Source organism: Streptopelia decaocto (genome assembly GCF_964273445.1).
Source record: "Streptopelia decaocto genome assembly, chromosome: 2".
Taxonomy (NCBI): domain Eukaryota; kingdom Metazoa; phylum Chordata; class Aves; order Columbiformes; family Columbidae; genus Streptopelia; species Streptopelia decaocto.
This window is the reverse complement of record NC_138655.1, coordinates 23,936,195-23,957,515: the sequence shown is the minus strand read 5'-3', so window position 1 is coordinate 23,957,515 and position 21,321 is coordinate 23,936,195. Positions and strand designations below refer to the sequence as shown.

Sequence of the window (21,321 nt, the reverse complement as noted above, 5' to 3'; positions counted from 1 at the left end):
TTTTGTAACTTAACATTTTCCAACTTTCCTCTACCCATGTTGACAGACTGAACAATGTCTCTCCCAAATCAAAACGAAGTCACACCATGGAAGTGGAGGACAGAAGTTCGTCATTTGGGGAAGGGCAAATGGTGAAGAGACAGTGAGGCTCTGTAATGTGGGGAATACACAGAACTTCTGGTACAGTATTAAATAAATAGTAAAGTTAGGTAATAAAGTAAAATAAAAATCTCCTCATCTTCTAAGCTGTCTCTTATGAAATGAAATGATGCCTTAACAGGCCGCCAAGCCTCTGGGCTCTCAAGTCATCTTCTCACCACAACACTTTCTCTCCTGCCTTTTGTCTTCCTCTGGCAACTCAGCTGGTGCCTCAAGCCACAGCACAGTGAAATTTTTAGGGGTAAAGATTCTGCATTTCGAGATGAGGGAGCATTAATTTGGACCATGGCGGGGGCCTTGTCCTATGCAGCATTACAAAGGATGAAACAGGACAAGTGAATTGTTCTGCACATGGCTCTGCGGGTTTTGCTTTGAAGTCTACACCAATGTTCGGCTACCTTTGTAATTTTTTCCTTTCCTCTAGGCACAGAAGAGGTTCAGAAGCCAGTGCTCAGAATGAAAGATGGGTGAATCCGGCCCCTTTCAGGTTGAGATTTGCTTGCCACTTACAGTACTCAGTTTAGGGATTAGATTTTGTACACCTGCCTTACAGACAAGTCATTGTGCCTTACGAAATTTACCCAAATTAGCTCTGCTGACTTCCAAAGTTTGTTCACCATCCCAGCAATACTGGGGAGTACAAAACTCCTCTCTCAGACCTCGCTGGCACCTGATGTGCTGGAATTGGCAGTGTTTGGCAATTTTATTCCTTTCCCGTTGGACGTGACAGTGAACTTGGCTTTTGCTGCTGTTTTGTTCCAGACAACAGAAATTGCAATTGCTTTGGAAGCAAGTAGCGGTTTTCTTTTTTCTTCTTCATTCATAATAAAACTGTAAGCGTTGATATAAACCCCACACCCAGCTTTTCCCACCGGATTGCGCCACTGCCTTGACAGCTGACAAACCACGGTCGCCTCTACCTGGCCCGTGTATTTACCGCCTCCCTCAGCGTTTTCCCCGACAGACAGAGGCTCCCACAGGCTCGCCGCGGTGGCAGACACCGCATGATTCACCGGGGATTGTTTGCCCTGGCCGAGAGGTCCGCGCGGGGAATGGGATTTCCATTCTCCGACGTTTCCCTTGGGTGGCTTCCCCGGGAGCGCGGCGCCGGCCGGGGAAACGGCGCGGGCCCGGCGCTGACCCGCCAGACCCAAACCACCCCGCTTTCCTCTGCGGGGAGCCCACGGCTGCCTCCTGCGGGGAGAGGCCCCTCGGCCGAGGCAGGCACTGCTCCTGGGGCTGCAGGAGCTCTGCCCCGTCGTCCCCTCGAAGCGCAGAGCCGGGTCTGACGAAGCAAAGGCAGCGGGGCCGAGGTGCGCGGCGGGAGCGGGGCCGAGGGGGGACGGGGCCGTGGGGCCGAGACAGGGACGCCACAGCAGGGGGGCCGGGAGGGAGCGGGTCCGGCGGCCCGCCCGTCGGACGGGACTGACGGGAGAGAGCAGGTTTCGCGTCCCCCGCCGGGCCGACGCCCCGTGGGGGCCGTCGGTCCCGCGTCTTTCCCTCACGGTAGGCGGGAGGGAGCGGGGGACAGCCCGCGTCCCTCACACGAGGCAGGCGGGAAGCAGAGTGACCGCGTCCCTGACGGCACAGGCGGCTCTGGAGAGAGGGGCCCTGCCACCCTTGGCTGCCTCCCGGAGCCGCCCCGGGAAGAACCAGCTCTGGACGTCTGGGCAGGGAGGCCGGTGTCTCCCTGGCGGGATCCCCCCGCCCCTCATCAGTACGGCTGAGCCGGGCTACGGCCGCTCAGGGACGGGGCTGGCGGGAGACGGCAGGTCCCGGGGGGGCAGGCGGGGGAGCGCCGTCCGGAGCCGCGCCGAGGGGGGAGGAGGCGCTCCCGCGCTCGCTCCCGGCCGCCGCCGCTGCCCGCCCCCGAGCGGAGCGGCCCCGCCAGCCCCTCAGGTAAGCCCGGTCTGCCGCCCGCGCTGCCCTGCCCCGCCTCGCCTCGCCTCTCCCGCCCGCCAGGCGGGCCCGCGATGCCCTGCCCGGGGGTACCGCCGGCCCCGCTGCTTCCCACGCCGCCCGGCGGGGCTGAGCACCCCTGTCACCTCCGGGGCACGGCACAGCCTGCGGTCACCCCAGGCTCGGCGGAGGGACGGCCCTGCCCCGCGGCAGCGGTGCCTCGGAGGCCCCTCTGGGTGAGGGGGCGGCCGGGGAGGGCTCCGCGGCCGGCGGGGGCTGCAGCGCGGGCGACGGGGCCCTGGCGGGGAGCGGGAGGCCGGGGCAAGGGGCCGCGGCGGGGTCCGGGGCTGGGTTGGGTGCTTGCTGGGTCCTGCTGGAGTGGTTTGCTGCTCGCGTTCCAGCCGCGGGTGAAATGTTTCCTTTCCTTTGGGCTGCATGGGGCTGAGAAAACTCCCCATATACCCTCTTCCCCGTGCATGCTTGGGTAGCTCATTTAACAGTGTGTGTGCTGTAAGGGAAAAATATAAACAACACTATATTTTAAAATCAGTGCAGAATCGGAGCCAAACTTTACCTAGAAGCATTAGTGAGTAGCCTGCAGGTGTGTTCAGCAGCTCCTAGCAGGAGCGGATGCGGCTCACGCCGGGCAGCGGGTGCAGCCCCGCAGGCAGCGCTGTGCTGGACCCGTCACCTCGCACCTCTGACACGCGGCGTGGAACTGCCCCGGCTTCCTCAGAGCGGCGCGTTTGCTGGAGGTGAAAGGTGTGGGGAACTTTTGCTGCATGTCACATGCTTACCCTGGAAAACCAACCTAGATGGTGCTCTTTAATCTTATAAAAGCTGTTATGGCATCTTTAGTGACCACATGTTCCTGTTTCAGAAGACAGTACTTTCAGTGTCAGACTGGGCACTGCCACTGTGCTTGACCATGGGTTAGTGTTGACTGAGAGAGAAGAATGCAACCTACTGATTTATGTAATACTTCCTAAATGCTTGTTTTTTCTGTTGGGACTGTCATTCAAGGGGTGAATGATCCCTACTGAGATCTGAAAGGTGACATGCTGTGTTACATGTTATAGCTGTGCTGCTGTCAGGCAGCCTACTACTTCAGAAGAAATTGTAATACTGAATCCTATAATAAATTCTCAAAAGCTCAATAAAATACACATATGGCATTACCATAAAATTCTACGAAATCTACAAAATTTTTGAATTATACACTATTCGTATAGATGTGTCAACTTTAAGCACCAGATTTGGTTTTAGTTTTTCCTCATGTACTGTATATCGATGTGATTATAACTATATTCATCAAGTCAAATTTGATTTATTTTATATCTTAAGAAAATGTAGCACTCAGTTACACAAGGCTGCAGCTTGGATCCTAAATCCTGCACTCAGTATTCACACCTAATTACACTATGTGAGTCTTTCCATTGACTTCACTGGGATTTCTCGTGAACAAACTAACACACATTCTAGTGCTTATGGGTCCCTGAGTTCCAGCTGTAATAGTAAAAGATGTTTTAATCAGTCCAGGCAAACAAGGGGAAGGCTAATCAGATCTAAATACTCTCCCATGACATATAAACTGTTTCCATGGGAGGGCAAAACACTAAGTACTGCTATTTAATTATGATCTGGACATCATTATCAAGCTCCTTTTGTATAGTGTACTCATCGTTAGATTGTGTTTTCATTATGAGTACTGAGTATTTGGAATGGAGTGGTTTTAATCCCCAAATTACTGTTTGGCGCTGGTAGTGGGGTCAGTGTGGGCTTGCAAAAGTTTCAGAACTGCTGTATCCTTGTATATATATAAAAAAAAAAGGCTTTTCTGCTTGCAATTAGCAGTCTGTTATGGTTTGTGACTACTTCACAGAGACAAAACTAAGCAGCCCACATATGTATTATATGTCATATAATATATGCTTTCATATAAATACCTACTCTTCATGGTAAAAGCGAAGCTTCTCAGTTTTGCCATGCTGCTTTCTGGGAGCTTGGTGGAAACTCTGATGTCTGCATCAGAATCAGAACCAAAACGTGCAAATGAGTGTTCCACAAAAGAACAAGATAATGAAAAGGTCCATTGTCCAAGTGGCAACTGAAGGAAATCATAACATGGTGATTGATGCTGTCATAAAATAAGAATTCCCACTGCTAAAGCTTGCTGTCTGACCACTGGAAACTATGCAGAGTAAAACACACTATGGGTGCACTGTTCTACTGTATCACCATTAACTTTTATATGGCAAGTTTCTGAAATTACTGAAACGATCATCAGCTTCAGCTCTTCTAGGGTTGGCCCTGATGACCTATAGAGGTCCTTTCTAACCTCAGTTATTTTATGAGTTAGTAGTTATTAATTCTATAACAGTGATATCAGGAAGTGTATATGTGATTTAGAGGAATGACTTAAAAACAACTAATACATCCTTTAATGTTCCTTATTTCATTAGACTTGTAGAAAGTTGAATTATACATGTAGTGCATATACCATCAGCCCTTTAGACAACCAAGTCTGTTATGTAGAAGTCTTACCAATATATTTATACCTAACAGTAAATTTAATGCAGAATTGAAATGCTGATCTTTGCTCTTTCTGATACGCTGTATGTTTCGGTGTGCATGCTCATCAAGATGTGTGCTTGTCTGACCTGTGTGAACAGTCAAGCTGTTCTTCTCCCATACCCAACACCCTTCTGATGGCTTCCAGAATGTGGTTGCCTTCCTGTATACTGTAGGACCTTCACCCGCACTCTGCATATCAGTGCTCATGTACTGTTCTGTGTTTGTGGGAATATTTGGCTGACTAGCAAATGTAATTCTCCTCCCTTCTAGGAACTGCTCTATGGTGCATTTTAGGTCTTCCCTTTACTACTTCAGGGTGTAAGTTTAGTCCTGTCACATCTGCTTTTATTAGTCTGGGACACAACTCAGCTGTGGGTGTTTGTAGCAGCAGTCAGAACAATTAAGTTCTGATGGAGTTTCAGCTGCAGAGAATGTTGGAATGCTGAGGTAAGGATACATGCTGGACAAAGAGGACTGTATGAAAGCATAGGAAACAAAGTTGGAAGAATTTGTGAATCTGTGGTTGTCATCCTGTCCCCATCCCTGTGCAGATGTGTCTGGAACAAGCAAATTGCCCTCACATATTAGGGTGTGCTGTTCTGCAGGTACAAAACAATGACGTGTGGCCCCAAAACTTCCTGTCAGGATGTAGGTCTTCATGGACCCATGCAAAGAATTTGTCCCAGTCTTGTGCTGGTGTACACAACTTCTGGTCCTAAACCCACTGCAGATTTGGGTTACTCTTACTGATCTGGACAATCATTATTTTAGACTGATAAAGGACTGTGTGATGTTTCCAAGTCAAATGTTGGTTTTGTTATTGTGGTGGCTTGCTGTGCTGTTATGGAGAGTGTTTGGATTGGGTTGTCTCAGAATGCACCTGAGTTACTGACTGACTTTTAGACAACAGGCTTTCCAGATTCATTGGATACTACTGACAGCACAAATGGCCAAAGTTTGCCTCTTAAAAGGAGCTAATGAATGTGTTAATAAGGGGAGTACTGCTCTGCTGCTTTGCAGGGCTTGGTGCAGTGGTGTGTAGGTTCATGTGCATGTATTGCCCACCATCAGGGTTGGGAGGCATATGAGGAATTTTCAAGTTTAGGGCATGTGCAGCCTTGTTCTTTATGATTTAATTGTATCAGTGAGATGCAGTTGACAACCACAATTTTAGGGGAGCTCTACCAGTCCTGTGATGTTAAGCCTAGGGAAGCACTCCTTGTGCAGCAAGGAGTCACAGAAAAGCCAGTGCATCATTTGGTGGAACAGGATGAGAGTAGAGTGCTCCTTTGCAAAGATGAAGACAAGATGGTGCTTCTTGCTGATATGCTGAATATCATCCTCCTGACTGTGGCCAGCTGCCCCCACACAACACCTGCATAGCCAGGGACAGATATTTTACAGTGTTGGACTCTGCAGGACTCTATAGCTATTTTTCAGAACTGGAAAATGCCTATGTCAGCAATCTGGTCCAGAAAGACAGAGGAAATTATTAATACTCTGTCCTGACACCCATGCCACACACAGTGGCTTTAATGAGTAATGGACTAGTAATGCATGTGCTGGCTTGTGGATAGTAAAATACCTTGGAACATGTTGTAACTGATAGTTAACAGGGCTTTTCAGAGCCTGCCGTCATTGATTTTTTTAATTTCTGAGGTGATGGGATTGAAAATGAGATATTTTGTGGCTTTCATGTAATAAGAGCTCATTGGTTTTCCAAGTAACTCGCTGTGCTTCCTAACTTGGGGACATGGACTCTGATTTTATTGACTTACCTAGATCGCTTGCAGTTGCTTCAACTTCAGTAAAAGCTTTTGATTAGATTGCAGTTTCTTGTAATCTTAAAATGGGTAGATAATGAGTGCTGAAAGAACTTCAGAATGTTTTCCCTTTTATGCACTTGCATTCTTTATTACACTCTTTCATGAAAATTGAAAATCAGTAACAACGCATCAGAAAAATTATTCTGTTCCATGGGCATATGGCAAAGCAAGCACAGATAAAACTGATAAGAAAACACCATGGAAATAGTTAGCTCTTGACTAGCAGCCAGTTAGGGAGCAAGAGAAGCTTGAAAAGACCAAGAGAGCCTATCTGTTTACTCCCCATCTTCTAGGAGAATCTCCTTTATACCAGACTTCCTCCAAACGGCTGCAGGTATTGCAAGCAGCCATCACCACATTGTACCTCTGTGAGCAGCAGTTGCCTGTTCTTTGTTAGGAGCTTCTCCACGTGTCCAGCAGAGCAGTGTGCTGCGCTGACTTCTCCAAGGCTGCTGTGGAAGCCCTGCATAGGACCTTCTTCTCTCCGTGGGCAGAAGAATGAAGTAGTAGAAGTCAGAGCATCCAGTGCTCAACCTGGTTGAGCCCCATGGATTGCCACACCTCTTCTTGGTGTCTTTTGCTTTTGAGGTGTTTGGGATGTTTGTCACACAGTGACTTAGCCTTGGGTCTACCCTGTGGAATTAGTTCCCAGTGATATAATGCTCAATACTCCTGGTGTGACAGCTGGAATTGAAGTGCTTGAAACATATTTTCCAGATAGGCACAAAAATATGTGTTTGTAGCTTTGGAACTTTGGGAATATGTTCTCAGCTGGTGGAGCAAGGGTTAGACAGTAATGTGAAGCTAAACATGGCTGTGCCAGCAGCCTAACTTAACCTGCTGGGAAAATGAGGTGCTAAATACCAAGTGTGGTGCAATAAACAACATCCAGCTTCTACAGTGAAGACAGAGGACTTTGCAGAAGACCCAGGAAATACACAGAGAACTGTGGTAGGACTGTGTGCGGCAAAGCTGTACAACCACAGTGCAAGCTGGTCATGTAAAAATGCAAAGAGCAGTGGACACGAATAGGAACCTGGAGCTAGAGCAAAGCACTCAAGTCCAGACTCTCATCACCTCAGGAAAGCAGCACAGAAGCTTTCAGTGTGGATGAAAGCGTGGCAAAAGGTGTGGATCACTGCTGTGTCATCTTGCATACACAGCCTTTGGCTTTGGGAAGGTTTGGGGTTTTTTTTGGGGGGGGGGGGGGTGGGTTGTTTGTTTGTTGTTTTGTTTTGTTTTTCTCATTGCAAATGGATGCAATTTCAGTTTAATTTTTATTTCAGATTATCTTATCTATAAAATTTTGTAAGATGAGTCAACTAGAGCTCTCCACTGTGAAGCTTTGCCTTCTTTTGAAACAGTATTTTAGAACACTGTGAGGGTAGGAGTGTGTTGGTAATAGATTTTTTTTTTTAATGAGAATTGAGTTTTTTGGTGGAACTGTAGGTAAGCTATTTCTTGTTTAACAGGCTGGTAAAGATTTTCACATCTAAGGATCCACGGTCTCCGAATCAAAATGAAATACTATTGAATGATAGAAGTTATGTTAATTTTGAATAAAAAGATCCCCAAAAAACTAGGCACTATTATTCATCACTTTTGTTTCTTTAGTACCGGGACTGGTAAAATCATGCAAAATTGAAAATTTTCTGCTTTAATATGTTTCAGAATTTGGTGACACCTAAGGAATGAATGATTACTGAGGCATTTCGGTTGATATGTTCAGCTAATCATATGATATTTACGTGCTATGCAAACATTTTCCTAACAGAATTTGAAGACTAAAAATCACAGCAAACACACTTCACTTTTTTTCTTTTTTTAATTTCTGAAGTTGCTTGGAAACAGTTATGAGCCTAGTGAATTTGAAATTGCTACCAAACATCAAAAATCGCTACAAAGGTATAAAACGCGTTAAGTGCCAGAATGTAAGACTTTTTTGGGGGGGGTTACTTTGCAAAGCTGGTAGGACTGTCACTTCTTTATCTTGGTTTTCTTTGACATCATGCTTGTAGTGAATGGTTCAGCGACACGTGAGTGTGCTCTGCCGCAGTGTTGTTGGTTCTCCTTTAATGTGCCATCAGAAACAGGTGAAGTGGCTTTAGCCCCATCTATACAGCTGTTCAGGATGGATGGGAAAGAAGGGGTGAGTTAACGCCTGGTTTCTTTGACAGCCTTGCAAATAAGTATGAGGAATATTTCTCTACACTCCTTAGCTCTCTGAGCAAGGCTTCTATGTTTCTAAAACCTTGGTGCTACAACTGGCATGTGCATCTTTGTTTGCTGAAGGAACAGGCCAGAGAGGGAGAAGGGCCCCGTGCACAGCGCCATGTTTGTTGCTGATGTCCCGAGAAGTGAGGACACAACCTGGGAGAAGCCCAGTGATCTCCAGCAGTAACAACTGTTGCCCCCAGCAAAATTTTGTCCCATTTACAGTAGTGTGTGCTGTTTGCAGTGTCCATCTGTTTCTGACTAGAGCATTGGAAACACTCTGCCAATAATACCATCCAGGTGTCCATGCTGCTAGGTCACCAAAAATTTGATTTTTTTGTGGCTGCTATTACAAGTGTAAACTATTTACATACGTCTCTTTCCTAGTTTGAATGTCCTTAAATCCCATATTGCCTGTTACTGAATAATATTAAATGTTTAAGCAAAGCTGGACGTTTTGAGTGCAAAGACTCAGTTCATTTTGCTCTCTGGCATATCCACCAGAACATTGTGCTAGTATTTGGGGATGCTGAGCAGGACACGCAAAAGGAAAAATAGATTGATAGACAGAAAAATGGACCAATGTGTAATGGTTGTGTGGGACAAACTGAAGAATAATATATAAAATCTCTTTATTAAAGAGTATTTACCCAGAATTTATTATTCTACCAGTGAATAGCTCATGGTGGGAAAAAAATCAATACTCTTTCTGAGCTGGGGCATTTAGTTGCCTTATGTTACAGATCTGTGGTTCTGTCTTCTTATCAGGTTTAGGACCATACTAAAATTGTTTTCAACATCTTAGTTACTTAACCAAGAATTACTGTTAAAATTCACACTGCTTTTAAAGTTTCCACTTTTTTTGTTGTGAAAGTGGGTAGTTTTAACCATCTCTCGTGCACCTAGGGGAGCTCTTGACTAAGCCTCATTGTATCAGCAGTTCCAAGGCTGAATCTGTCTCCTGTGAGATGTTCTCTTCACAACCCACAACAATGAAGTTTTGGAGGAAGGTAGAAGGAATTGCCATCCAATGAAGGCCACCAACAGGGGACATGGCTAGAGGATGAGCCTTTAGCATGTCAGTCTTAGCTTTCTGCTTGTGGACAGAGTCAGCTGTGGCTTTTGATGGTGCCTTAACAAACCCCTGGGCAGGAATCGTATCTTAGTGTACGAATTTTGCCTGTTAATTTGTTCTTCTGTATGATAAAACTTCTCCATACCCTATGGCAAGCTCATTGACAGTCCTCAGAAGCCTCCATGAGTAAACAAGATTCATTCTGCAGTGTTATCTTCATGCTTGCAATGACGTGCAGTCTTCTGGAAGCCTGAGTTGTCACCTGTCTCAGCTTTCACATTTATAGTTGCTTTTTCTGGAATATATTCCTTTCTCTTGTTTTAATTCTCCAAGATTTTCTGAAGCAAGTATCCCTCAGACTACAAAAGCCATTAATTAAACTTCTGAAAAATGCAAGAGAGTGCCGAGTAGAATAATGAAAATATTTTCGTGTCCTCCTCAAGTCTGTTTATGCTGACAGGCTGACTGAAACAAAGTTCCTTTTCTTGCTTTAAAAATACTTGATTGTTATAAATGATTGTAAAAGTCAATAAATTTTAAATGTTAACTAGGTTTAACTATGAACTTCAACTAACAATATTTATAAACACTATGGAGGTTCTGCTAACTGCTACTTGATGATGTAGATTTTCTTTCTTGAAGGTGCAGTTATTCTGTGCCAGTATATGCATGTTTGGATGTGATGGGAGGGAAGCTGGGTGGCTGATGTGGTTTCAGTGTATCTTTTTATGTAATCAAAGAGCTCATCGCCTTCTGTCCTTCATTGCAGTTTCATATCCCTGAATGTCCCTCTGTTTCTTGAAGATGAAGAAAATGATTGCATACTTCCTTCTGCTGTTTGGACACATTCTGCTTTCCACTGCCTTTGTCATGGCAAAAGATCTCCCTGGAGGACGTTTCACCCGAAGAAGGGATGTTAACTCGCAATCTCTACTTGGTAAGTTACACACACACATGCACACAAAAGAAAAGGAAAACCAAAGACCACCACCAAAAGCCGTCTCAAATACAAATGATAAAAGGCATGAGCAGCTGGCCAAACTTTGGCTGAGTTAGTTTATGATAAAAAGAAGATTGCTATTTGCAATCAGGCATATGAGAAGTTTGTTGACCAGTTAGCAGCTGTTGAAAGAGGGTGTTTACTTTTGGGGTACTAGATCTACTTTCTATAAGTGGTATGAAATAAATATTTACTACAGGACTGTTACTTGGAAAAAAGATCAGATATTCTCTGCCTAGAGAGAATACACATTGGCTCATGGACTCTCTGTCAAAGCTGCCATTTACCATGCCAGACAGTTTTAGCTGTCTACGTGTGTGTGGTGTGCGTAAGAATGGTTGCATGGAAATCAGTGACTATTCAGATGGGGCTTGTCATTACATTACTTGATGTTAATCCCTTCATTTTGTTAGGATAATTTTATTTATAATGAGCAGCACATTTTTGCTCTTTTGCCAAAATCTAAGGGCAGGATCTAGAAGTTTTAGCTTGTGGCTGTCATATTTTAAAACAAAAGGTTCTCTCTCTTGCTGATGATTGCCTGTATGTCATCAAGCAGTTCACTGGTCAACGTTTTCATCTGCTAACAGTTCATGACTTACAGTAATTTTCGTTTGCTCATTGTTTAAACTATTGTCAGATTATGAGAACAGTGCATGGATGGGGCTTTGGACATGGTCCATCATTAGGCATTCATGATGCACATCAGCAGTAGATCTGATCAGATCTCTCTCTCCAGCCACTGGGAGAAGTTAAGTGGCATGCCTCCCCATAAAGTTGACTGAACTTAGGTGAACATGAGACCTGTGAAATGTCTTGCAGAAGATGCATTGGGAAGAAAGAAGAAGAAGTAAAGCCAGAACATGAGAATGGGTGACAGAGAGGGGACAACCAAGTTTTATCAGAGAAACTCTTCTCCAAACAAAATGTAATCCTTTAAATATCTACAATTCTATAAAGTAGCATTCCAAATCTATCCTTTGTTAACTTAAAACTCTTAGTTTTCAATTACTATGGAGCAAATTTAAGCCAAATGACAGCAGATTTCCCTTTCTTATTAATCTTTCTCAAAATTAATAGATGTGATCTTGAGATACTTGACGTTCTGCAGCTGAAGGCTGAAAACCACAGCTCTGGACATCTAGTCCATCAAAAAACATGGATGTGGAACAGCAAAGAGAAATACCACATTCACGTCTTACTCAGCAAGACTCTCAAACTTTCTAAAATCCTAAATTCTAAAATGTGATTAAATAGCAGCCCCTCCTGAATATTTTGAGGTCCCCAGGAAATACCTGAGTTTATTACTCTAAGAAATAAACAACCTATCTCTCTAGAAGATGAATGGAATAGCGAGTAGTTATCTGGAGAAACAAAAAGATGTCACGTTTTCCAGCTTGCCTTTTCCCCCCCCTTTTTTAATTGCTTTTATAGCCTCTTTTTCATATTTTAAATAGTGGAAAATACAGTAAAATAATTAGCACTTGATATAAATCAAAATGTATAGATTAGATTATTTCGTTCTTTCAAAACCCAAGCAATTTGTGGTCCCTGCATTTGGAAAATTCTGGATCCCTGTTCAGTTTGGCGTGTGCAGGATGCAAACAATTCTGGCAGCTCTGACTGAAAGAACCTTTCAAGACATTAAATGATGCAAGAAACTTGGGACATTCTCTGGTCCAGACCGTAAAAGTACGTGGCAGTTTGGAGTTAGACTCTTGGGCCTTGCATTCTGTTCAATGAATTAGGTCACCTGCTTCAAATTCAGCAGTGCATATAAACAGTGGCATGGTTAAAACGTGCCTCTCTGTAAAGAACAGAATGTGTAAAATGCATGCCACACTCTGGAAAGCTGCAGTGTTCCTTAAAGTACATGAGAAAGAGCAGGGCCAAACCATGATCTCAGTGACGTCAAGTCTTTCGACTTAATAAAATCACTTCAGATTTATAGCAGTTTAACAGGGATTAGAAGCTGTCCCATTCTATATAATATATTATAAATATTATATGTTATAAGAATTCTAAGTAGTGGTGGCAATGACAGTTGCTGCTGTTGTGAAAGACTTGGTTGGCAGGAGAAAGTGAGCAATATCGCTGCAAAGAAGCAACAGGCACCTGGAAAAGTAATAAAAGTTCAGGTTGGGGTTTTCTTTTGGGTGGAGTTCTCTGTTTTTAGGACTAAAGTGAAGGATTACACCATGTAAATATTAGTAGCATTAAAATAATTTAAATACTTTTTTTCTTCATTTTACCAATTTTTTTTTTTAATCTAGGTGTTTTTATGTTTTAAAGGACTGTTTCCATAGTCCTGCAAAATCTTGTGAAAGAACAGAAAGAAACAGGATGGTCCATTTGTCTTTCCTGTGGAAGACTGCAGTTGCCTCTTCCCTTTAAGTGGCATATGAACTAAATTTTGCCACTAAATTTACACTGATCAGTAATTTGATCCTGAGTATTAGATCTTTGGCCTTATCCTGATTCCTTAAAGGAACTTAGATTCTTGTTTTAGAATCTTCTATTTGAAAGGCTTTGTCAGAGCTCTGAAGAGTTTTTACTTAGCTCTCTGACGATATCCGTGTTCCTGCTGAGTGCAGCTGCTTTATTAGATTACATGCAGATCATTGAAACCGGTTTGCTGGCTTAGCATTAATTTTTGGATACTAAAGAAAAGCAGTAATGGAAATAGACTTGGCTACATGGTTTTAAAGATAAAATTTTGTCTATTACATTAGCTAATTCCATTCAGATAGAGCTGAAATGGACTTCTGCACCTAAACAAATGAATTAAGAGCTGTGTCAGTTGTCCAGAGTGTTGACTCCCGTACTGTGATTTCAAGGCCATGGTCAGAGGTCCACAGCACCTTTCAGCAGGTTCCATGCTCAGAAGCAGCACATACCCCGTCCTTGCAAGATGTAGCTTTTTATGATGTTTGATGATGTGGTTTTTTTTTGGTGAAGGGGATTTGGGACCTATGTCCAGCTGCATCTTAATCATTTATTATAAAACAAAGCAAAGTAAAATTTCAACATTATGGAAAAAACCACACTTTTTTTGTTTATATTTTTCTTGGTGAACTCTGTTCTTGTAAACTGGGCATGTATTTTGTGTCACATGGACATATTTATTTGGAGAGCTCTGAAGTGGGTGCATGGGAATAATTGAATTACCTGTAGAATAATATTCTAAGCAATAACATTCCTTCTGTTCCTTAGAAATATAGAACAATTATCTACCTGGTTTTGAAAGTAACTATTTATGTAAGGAGAAAAGCTAATTTAGGGGGCATTCCTTTAGATACTACATGATACTGTAAGGAAGAAACTACAAGAGATTAGCTGATACTGCACAAAATTGAAACAGAGAGGGGAAGGGAGGCCAAGAAGGAAATGTACTTGGCTCCAGTTCAGTAGAAACTGCTGCTAAATGCAAATGTCCTTGTGTTAAATTACATTTTGCAACAAAATTCATAATGATTTATCTCTTGGTTGTATGTATGTGATTCCACTAATAATAAGAAAGGAAGTAATGTGAAGTACACAGAGGGTTCATTAAATTTATAAATCACTCACTACGGTTGGTTAAAGTTATTCCAAACATTCTTAAATCCAATCCAGTTCTTAAACTTGTGTGTATGTAACTTTAGGGCTCAAGAACATTATCAGGTTAACCATTCTGGGTTAAATTTCAGCTGCAAATCAGGAGGGAAAGTATGTGTCCATGATGCTTCTGTAGAGTGCAGGCAATATTTCTGTTTAGTTTTAGTTGAATTCATTGTACATTTATACACTAAGAGCTGGCCTGAAATCTATAAATCCTGCTAATACGGACTGCTGATCCGACATGGGATGGTAACTGCTGTAAGAGACTCATTCACAGCTTCAACATATGTATGTGTTGTTTGTATAAGTGCAACCCTGCCAAGTTTTTTTGTCCTCAGAGTTGTTAAGTAGACTCATTGCAACTGAAGTCTGCATTCCAGTTGAAGTCAGAATTGTGTCATGATAACTTTACCATGTGTTTGCCATACTATGCTGTCATAGTATTCAGGGAGATCTAAACTATTCCAGGCAGCAGATAAAGGTTGGAAGAGGTTAAAAATTACATCTTTTGAATTATTGCATATTTAATTAAAATATAAGCAAAATCATTTCTAATTAAAAGGTAGCCAAGCTTTTATAACAATACAAGGTAATCAAATAGGTATCAATTTAGACACTCTAACTAAAATATGAAATTGTCATATAAATATAGATGTGTTATATTTGGAAAGAGAGAGAGCAAAGCATTTTACAGTCTGGTAATCCACCTATTTCTTCCTTTTGATGTGTGTATGTACATCTCACAAATATTGTGCCTCAGGGCAGTGTTAGCAGTTGTGTGCTTTGCTTCCCAGTACTGATTGCCTCAATAGCTGAGAGGTCTCCCGTGGACTTTATGCCAAATATGTAAACTTCAGCTTTCATCTTAATGTCTCAGCTTTCGGCCTCTTCTCTGCAATAGCTATTGTGCATTATCCACCTGACTGGGGTCTAAAACGGTAGCAGGAAGCTTGCACTTAGAATCATAGAATCATTTAGGTCGGAAAAGACTTTTAAGGTCATCAAGTCTGACCGTAAACCTAACACTGCCAAGTCCACCACTAAACCATGTCCTTAAGAACCTCATCTACACGGCTTTTAAATACCTCCAGGGATGGTGACTCAACCACCTCCCTGGGCAGCCTGTTCCAATGCCTGACAACCTTTTGGTGAAGAAATTTTTCCTAATGTCCAACCTAACCCCCGCCTGGCACAACTTGAGGCTGTTTCCTCTTGTCCTACCACTTGTTACTTGGGAGAAGAGACCAACACCCTCCATGCTACAACCTCCTTTCAGGTAGTTGTAGACAGCAATGATGTCTCCCCTCAGCCTCCTTTTCTCAAAGCTAAACAGCCCCAGTTCCCTCAGCCGTTCCTTATGAAACCTGTGCTCCAGGCCCCTCACCAGCTTTGTTGCCCTTCTCTGAACTCTCTCCAACACCTCAATATCTTTTTTTATGATGAGGGGCCCAAAACTGAACACAGTATTCAAGGTGGGGCCTCACCAGTGTCGAATACAGGGGGATGATCACTCCCCTGGTTCTGCTGGCCACACTATTCCTGATACAAGCCAGGATGCTGTTGGCCTTTTTGGCCACCTGGGCACACTGCTGGCTCATGTTCAGCCGGCTGTCCACCGACACCCCCAGATCCCTCTCCGCCAGGCAGCTTTCCAGCCACTCTTCCCTGAGCCTGTAGCGCTGCCTGGGGTTGTTGTGACCCAAGTGCAGGACCCGGCACTTGGCCTTGGTAAACCTCATACATTGGCCTCAGCCCTATGATTCAGCCGGTCCAGATCCCTCTGTAGAGCCTTCCTACCCTCCAGCAGATCAACACTCCCACCCAACTTGGTGTCGTTTGTGAACTTGCAGAGAGTGCACTCAATCCCCTCATCCAGATCATTGATAAAGATATTAAAGAGAACCAGATTATTTATAAAGATATTAAAGAGAACTGGCCCAAATACTGAGCCTGGGGAGCACCATTTGTGACCGGGAACACGACTGACCTCTTGCTCGGACCATCCCACTCATTCAGATTTCTGGATTTTGTTCGCAGTGAGGAACCCTCTCGTGGCTCTGAGATTGGGTAGCCTGGCTTGTACTGAGGCTGTGCCCCCCCAGCCCCTAACAGGGGTCCTGTAGTCCAAGAATATGGGATCTGAATGTCAATCATATCCTTGACCACCCAGCTGTTCCCTGCAGAAGCTTTTATCCCTTAAGCACGCCCAGCTAGTGAGCTGTGAGGGCTCGCTGGGACCATGACAGACCGCAGGGATTTGTGTCCTGTTCTGAGTACACTCATCTGCAGCCAGCTGTCATGGAGACCAGAAAGTTTGGATTTTGGTCTGTGTTGGCGATTTTTAACCATATAACAATGTTACACTTGCCAGCTGTCTTACTTAGTATTTGTTATTAATCTTCAAGTCATGTATCAAAATAGCATTAAATTTTCAGTCATTTCAAGGGCAGTTTGGTAATTAATGTTATATGGTATATAGTTCTGTTTCTAGCAGCACATTTTCTGTTTCTGCAGTATTTAATGTGTAAGCGTTTCCTCTAGCAAAGCCTTTTCCCTTCTTTCTGCTTCCTCTCTCTTCTCTTTGCTTTGTTTTCTTATTCTTTTATCTTTTTTTTTTTTTAAGTGATTTATAAGCTTTACAAAAGGAGGAAAGAATATCTGCTGCTACAGAAAAAACTGAGTCATGTACTAAACTAAAAATGATCTTTGTATTTCTGAAATTGTTTTTTACAACCCCCACAAATTACTGTGAAATACCATTTCTGTTTGAAAAAGTTTGCCTTGACAATAATTCACTGAGTAAAATTACAAACTCTGGTTTTGTGTGTATATTCTCAAAGAGCTCAAAGCCTTTTTGTGTATTTTGACTTGAAGGAAGATCAGGCTAAAAGAAAGAACACTGAATGTGGTGGTTTCGGCTTTGTTGTGAGTACTTTAGCTTAATAATTAAAAAAGCACATATGTGCAAAATTAACTTGAAAATCCTGGAAACAACATTTTCATAACTTCAGGAACATCTCATTTTGTAGGCATGAGTGGGTTATCAGACACTATTGTGAATGAAGACAACATGCCTTTAAATTGCCTTGGAAGCCAGAAGACTCCATCTACTTACTTAAGTACTGCTGAAGTGGTAGAACTAATAGTTGGCCGGTGGGTGTGATGTTCCACGTGTTTTGGGGAGTAAGGGGAAATGGTGTATGGCACTATCCCACGTGATGTTTCTGTAACTGTTCTGGAAAAGGCTCTAATACTTAGACTGTTACCAATGGATAGAAATATGTGGTTTTGGGTCAGCTGATCAATGAGTAATGTTGAAGTTGCTAACAGCTTTCTCTGTAAACAAAGACATGGGCGGCTTTAAAAAAATGATGATGGGAGTTTTTAAAATGTTAAGCTAATGTCCTGAAAGGAAACAGCACAACTCAGTAAAGTCACATTTTTTTCACTAAATTTTGTGTGCTACTACTAACAGCTCTTTCCTTTCTCTCTCTTCCTTCTGTAATAATTTCTGTGTCCTTCCAGCAATGCCCCAGGTAGCTCAGGCAAGAAAGGAGCTTCAGATCTTCATGGAGAAAGAAACGAAGATCATCTTCTCCCATGCAACCACACGTGGGGTTTTTTTGTGTGTGTGTGTTGGTTGTGATTTGTTGTTTTACAGATGTGTGCAGGAAGAGGCAGAGTCACAGGCAGAGCAGATGCCTCCTGCCTGGGCTTGGGAACTGGATTCAAAGTAGCATTAACTGTGTGTACTATGAGGCTTCTCCATCAGGGCACAGAAAATTAATTCCTTCTCTCCTGGGTGTGAGCTGTGCTCAGCTGAGAGCACATAACATTCGTTTCTATTAGGAAGTGCTGGACAGATGTTGATGCTGCTGGGACTGGCGTGGAGAGAAAAAGGCGCTTCATTCCTCTGTTCAGGTGTTCCCCTGCCTGCAAGGGAATGCAGCCCACTCTCTGGTTCTCCTGACCATAAAAGGAGGTTTAAACCAAATAGTTTCCATCTCAGAACAGCTGAAATATGCAAAAAAAAACAAACCAAACCAACCAACCAACCAACCAACCAAACGAAACCAAAACAAAAAACACACACAAAAAAAACTTGAGAGTATCCCTACACTACACTTTGGCATCATGCTAGAGACAGCACCAGTCTCAGTAAAGAGGTGGAGAAATACTAGGAATCAGTTTTGAGACTCTGGAATTAGAGAGTCTTAATATTGACAATGACCTTATTATTTTGGAAAAGATGACAGGGAAGGAATAGAAATAATGAGATGAAATGAGAACAAGATAATGGACCCTCCTGCAGTGACTGATAATGAAGCACTTGCATGTGGAAGGAAATGGAAAGAGCCTACTGCTGTATAATTCTCCCAGAAATTTTGGAAGTCCTGAAAAGATTTTGTCAGAGGCAATAATGTCTGGAGGCTGTGTTGCATTTACAGAGTTTCCCAGATGAAGAAATTTGTAAGGCGGTATGAGCAAGCTGCCAAACTCATAATGGATCTTTGGGTTATGGCCAGAAGCCTGTGAGTTTGGGGAAAGGCTCAGAGCCAGGATGGGGCCAGGGAGTACGGAAGCAGGACTGGGACCCAGAGTCTGTCCCAGAGCTGATAAGAGATGGGGTTACCTCCAGAACCTCATGCAGCATATGTGTGTGCTGGGAAAGGGGTACTGAGCCGTTTCTAATGTTCAGTTCGGGAACTAGGTGTGATTATATCTGAAATGCACCATACCATCCTTTGCTCTTCTTTAAATTAAAATTACAAAAGAAAAGGGGTGGAAGTTAACTTGCACAAAATGTCTCACTAGAGCCAGGAAGTGCTTGGAATTACTGCTATATATTACTGCTTTCTTGGCAACAACCACAAAATGTGTTTTCCAAACAGGAACAATGTTACATTAACTGCTATGTACTTCGTGCTTGATCTTTGCAATGCAGCTACTGCAGTTTCCTGGAAGGTGTATGTATGTGATGCATAGATTTGTCTTTCTTCCCATGAGACCATTTTGCTCATGGTATATTTATGAACGAATTGCAAATCTGAGTGTTCTTTACTTGTATGATTGTATGGCAAGAAGATCAAACCTTCTCGATGAACTGAGAAATCTTTTGGAAATATCTGAGAACCTGTCAAATCCAATCTTTTTGGCTATATACTGAGCTAGAAAAACCAGAATTCTGGACTTTAAGAACAGATGTTTGATACCCAGCAAGTTCATATGTTTATGAACAAATTTGGTAGGAGTTATACTGAGATTTATAAAGAAAGAAGCTGTAAGGTGAGGCAATTAACATTGAGGGCTAGAGGAAAAATAAAATAAGCAGAATGGCAAAGAAAGGAGAGAAAATTAGGAAGAAGTTTTATAATGTGCTGGAAGATCAGATTTCTCCTCTTTTATTTAATTCTGAGTGAAGACTTTTGTTCTGTTACTCAAAGATAAAATCTAAAAATAAACCTCGTGTTATTGCTGGCAGTGTCGCAGGCTGTAATTTTTTGTGTATACGTTACTGTGGAATGAGCTAAGAAACACAATATATTGAGTCTTAAAATTGCCATTAGTGCATTGCCTGCTCAGGCAATAATTTTTCTATGATATAATTTTCTCTTAACTGATCTCATCCTTCCTTTTTGCTTAAATTGTCTTAGTATATAAGAAAAATTTTCATGGAACTAATAATTGGTATAAATTACTTTTTCAATGTCTTAGCTGTAGTATTTACCAGATCGAGCGAACCTTTTGCTTTGCATACAGCAATAGACTTCTTTAACATTTATCCATTCTCATGTATTAGCATGAAGACCTACATAACCAAATGAGTGATATCCAGATTAAAAAAAAAAAGTATTAAGGAATCATAAAGATGTAGGACAACAATAGAAAATAAAGAACTACTTTTTAAACAGTCTTTTCAAGAGAGCTGGCTTGCTAAAACCTTTGAAAAATCACCATCTTAAACTTGGGTCCTTTGAATGTATTCAGTTTGAATATCCCAAAATAGAAATGTCTGAGGAAATTAAACAGTGCCAGGGGACATTCTTGGGCACTGGGACTCGGCCGTTATTGTTGCTGTTGAATTGCTGGAGTTGTCTATGGCCCGCAGTGATTAGCACTCTCCGGGTAATCCCTGTGCGTGGTTCAGAGGCTACAGGGGGACAGGGATTATTCCCAGTAGGCAGCTTGCGTGCAACCTCTCTGTTTTAGTGGGAAGGTGTGTTTAATTCTGTGGATGCAGGTAAACTGGCCTCTGAGCTTAGCTTGTGTCTTAGATTGCTCACAGAGTGGTTGCATCCACATTGCTTATTAGGATGGGTCCCTGGCTCCTGAGACTTCCTGCATCATGCCTGTGGATTGCTTGAGAAATGCTAATTGCCCTAGACCAAACAATAGCAGGAACCGTTCTATGATTTGACAGCCTAGAAGAGTCAATTTGAATGCCCAGGAAAACTCCCTGGTGCTGCTTTAGTTATATTAAGGCAATGTAGCATTAGTAAGAAATAAGCGGAGAGGGTACAAACGCAGTCTCAAACAGAGACCCTGGGTGGGTGAGCTAAATCGAAGCAGTGTCAACTTTGTCAAAGCTGAAGCAGGGGTTCAGGACGGAGCATAATTTGCTTTGAGAAAGGAGTAGAGGGAAACCTGCAGGGATCGGAGAAAATAATTTAATGGAATTTTCAGCTTTAGAGGACATCAAGATGCTCAGTGTGAAATATTCTTTTAAGCTCTGTTTTATGTATCTAGGTAATTGGATCCCAGCTGGATTCTTCCAGGGGGAACTGAAATTTCCTTTCATTGTTAATTTTGTGAAGTTGGCATCACTGTAACTGTCATTTACAGAAAAACTGGATATTGAGTGGAGGAGGAGAATATATTTACTATTGACCTGACCTTCCCTTACATTGTCTGTTCTTGTCTTGCCTCTCCTGTCCGTCCCTTGCCTTTGGATAATACAACTCACATGGAGGGGT

The 21,321-nt window shown here is 42.8% G+C and overlaps 1 protein-coding gene across 2 annotated transcripts in view; it reads left to right on the top strand.

Annotated features, from left to right (window-relative positions):
* The first annotated feature begins 1,435 nt into the window (after nucleotides 1–1,435).
* MATN2 (matrilin 2) overlaps nucleotides 1,436–21,321 on the top strand; it is a 69,656-nt gene continuing 49,770 nt past the window's right edge. For both annotated transcript variants that reach the window (XM_082045393.1, XM_082045392.1), the window contains exons 1-2: nucleotides 1,436–1,472; nucleotides 10,517–10,684. In XM_082045393.1, coding sequence (XP_081901519.1) covers nucleotides 10,531–10,684 — 154 coding nt within the window. In that variant the 5' untranslated portion in view covers nucleotides 1,436–1,472; nucleotides 10,517–10,530. The remainder of the gene's footprint in view (nucleotides 1,473–10,516; nucleotides 10,685–21,321) is intronic.